This window comes from Oratosquilla oratoria, chromosome 6, assembly GCF_046742065.1.
Source record: "Oratosquilla oratoria isolate Oo_2021 chromosome 6, ASM4674206v1, whole genome shotgun sequence".
NCBI lineage: Eukaryota > Metazoa > Arthropoda > Malacostraca > Stomatopoda > Squillidae > Oratosquilla > Oratosquilla oratoria.
The window spans coordinates 73,844,323-73,846,822 of NC_134782.1; the positions used below are offsets into that span (position 1 = coordinate 73,844,323).

The 2,500-nt window shown below is 41.3% G+C and overlaps 1 protein-coding gene across 1 annotated transcript in view; it reads right to left on the bottom strand.

The window, feature by feature from the left end:
- Positions 1 to 1,691: 1,691 nt before the first annotated feature.
- Positions 1,692 to 2,500, bottom strand: part of LOC143026623 (arrestin homolog) — a 2,819-nt gene continuing 2,010 nt past the window's right edge. The window contains exon 3 of the mRNA XM_076187340.1: positions 1,692 to 2,500. This exon is cut by the window's right edge and continues 138 nt beyond it. Coding sequence (XP_076043455.1) covers positions 1,901 to 2,500 — 600 coding nt within the window. The 3' untranslated portion in view covers positions 1,692 to 1,900.

The window sequence follows — 2,500 nt, forward strand, 5'->3', positions numbered from 1 at the left end:
CAATAACATTAACCTTTACTACCAGAACACAATGTCTTCAGGCTATAAAAAAGATGAAAAGGTCCTGAAAGAAATAATAAAAAAGAATTGTACACCTACAAAAGAAGGAGATAAGCTTAATTTGATAATTTATTACAGGAACCCCAGAACATCATCTCTTATCATGAAGAATAATTTGGCAGCACAAAAGGACAAATTAAAACAGAGTAATGTCGTGTACAAGTATACTTGTAATTTCAACAAAGACGGTGCGCTTTGTACAGACGAGTATATCGGGTACACAACACAAACACTTTCACAGAGACTCACGTATCACATGCAGAACGGGGCAATAAAATCACACATGACGAAAACCCACAAGAACAACATATCAAGAGAACACCTTAACACGAACACAATAATAATCGCCAGGAATGGTAATACAACAAAATTAAAATGCATGGAGGCAGTGATGATAAGAAACTATATGCCACTTATTAATATACAACAAAACATGTGCGGGACCCTAGAGTTGTATGGGTCACGAGTAGCGGGCTGGAAAGGATGAATTGTCACAGTCCTAGATCTCTCCTAATGTACCTATCTTTGTATTATATAAGTATGTATTTATTTCTGAATAAATTACCAGAAGATGCCTAATGCATAGGCGAAACGTCGTATAATGTTAGTTTTCCTACCCAATCATGGACTCGTTTGGAAATATTGTATACCTTCTCCCTCCTTTAGAGAGAAAAGTTATTAGAAGAGTAGAAAGTCTCAATAAGAAGATAACTAACGCCCAGTTTGCTGTGTTATTTAATAAGAAATGTATTGAAGAGAACCTGCTCCCTAAATTCACTAATATATATATATATATATATATATATATATTTATATATATATATATGTGTGTGTGTGTGTGTGTGTGTGTGTGTGTGTGTGTGTGTGTGTGTGTGTGTGTGTGTGTATGTATGTATGTGAGAAATTTGCTAGTGGACAGGGACATCAATCAGATCATTTTTATGACCGTCGCGTGTAGGACTCGAACCTACCGCTCAGAGGCTGTAAGGCTACTGTGTACGGCTTCGGATACTAGTCTATTACTGGCAGTGAAGTGAGAGCATTAAGAGGGGTGGGTGCCGCCTTTCGAGGTGCCATGTCAGCTTCTTTGTTGCCAGGGATGCCTATATGAAATAGCCCCCAGCAGAAGGACCACAGATTTGAAGTGGGATGATCCATGAATGGATTTTGTGGACCAATGGGTACCAGGAATTTAGTGTGGAGATTGCTTGTAGGGCACATCGTTATTTATATTCGAAAGTAGTGGGGATAACGAAAAATTCAGCCGTGAAGATTGAGGCGATTATGTGTGTGTGGGGAGGGGGAGATCTAGATCATAAGCAGTTATTCAAATCGCAGCTTCTTATAGAAATAGCTGTTTTGTGTCAGTGCTGGTTACATTTATTCTCATTTTTCATTCTTGAAACAGGGCTTTGTTTTCTTAGCTACTGCATTTTGTTGTTTCGAAATTTATTGGGGTAATTCAGAACATTGATTGTGTAGACAGTACTCGGAGTGCTTAAATAGACTTAAGTTGCTATTCTTTGACGCTTGCAATATTTTTTCCCTAATAAAACAAATTTGGAGGACTATTTCTGCTGTAGAATATTTAATGATGAAAATAAGTTATGTTCGGGAAGAAAAAACAAAGATTCAGATTAGATAATTTATTTAATCATATGACCATATGGATGTGAAACCATTTGAAACAACAAAAGAAAATGAATTAATTTTGTGGCAAACCAATTCAAATAAAGTCTCGAATGAGACATGTGTCTACTCCATTGAACCGCTATTTTCAGGTTCAGGAAGAAATTTCTTTAGCGTCAGAAATAAGCCGCTAAAGTCTGGCAGAGGACCTTCAGAAATCGTCGTTGAGAGATTTACCGCGTCGGAGGCGGGCGAATTCCTCGAAAATGACTTGGTGTTCTCTGGACTTCACTTCGTTGGTGACCACAGGGTGCACTAACTTGAAAGGCAGGTCGACGGCAAGCTCTCCAGCAATGGTGCCGCAGGTCAGAGTCACGCAGAAAGAATACGATATTATCACACCCAGGGCGTTGTTGATGGACTTGCCAGGCGCCGCTAAGGTGGAGGAAGCCAAGTGCGAGTCTCGATCCCTGACCTGGCCGTCGAGGGCGACTCCGAACTTACCCCTTTTGTAAGCCGCACGAGGTGTCAGAGGAACGGTTAGCTTCAGGTGATTCCCCGGGTAGACGGGACACCCGTCGCGGGTCACCCGGCAGGCCACAATGCGGTTGAAGTCTTGCTTCGTCATGGTGCACTCGATGTGTTGTATGATGTGGCACTTGATGCTCTTGACAGTCCTGTTGGACTCGTTGCTGATCTCGAGGGTAGCCCTGACTTGCTGACCATGGTAGTACACTTCCCGAGAAAGAAAAGCTTCCACGATGAGCTTTCCTTGAGACAGTAGGAAGCTCTTGCTAGCCTCGGTCTGAGG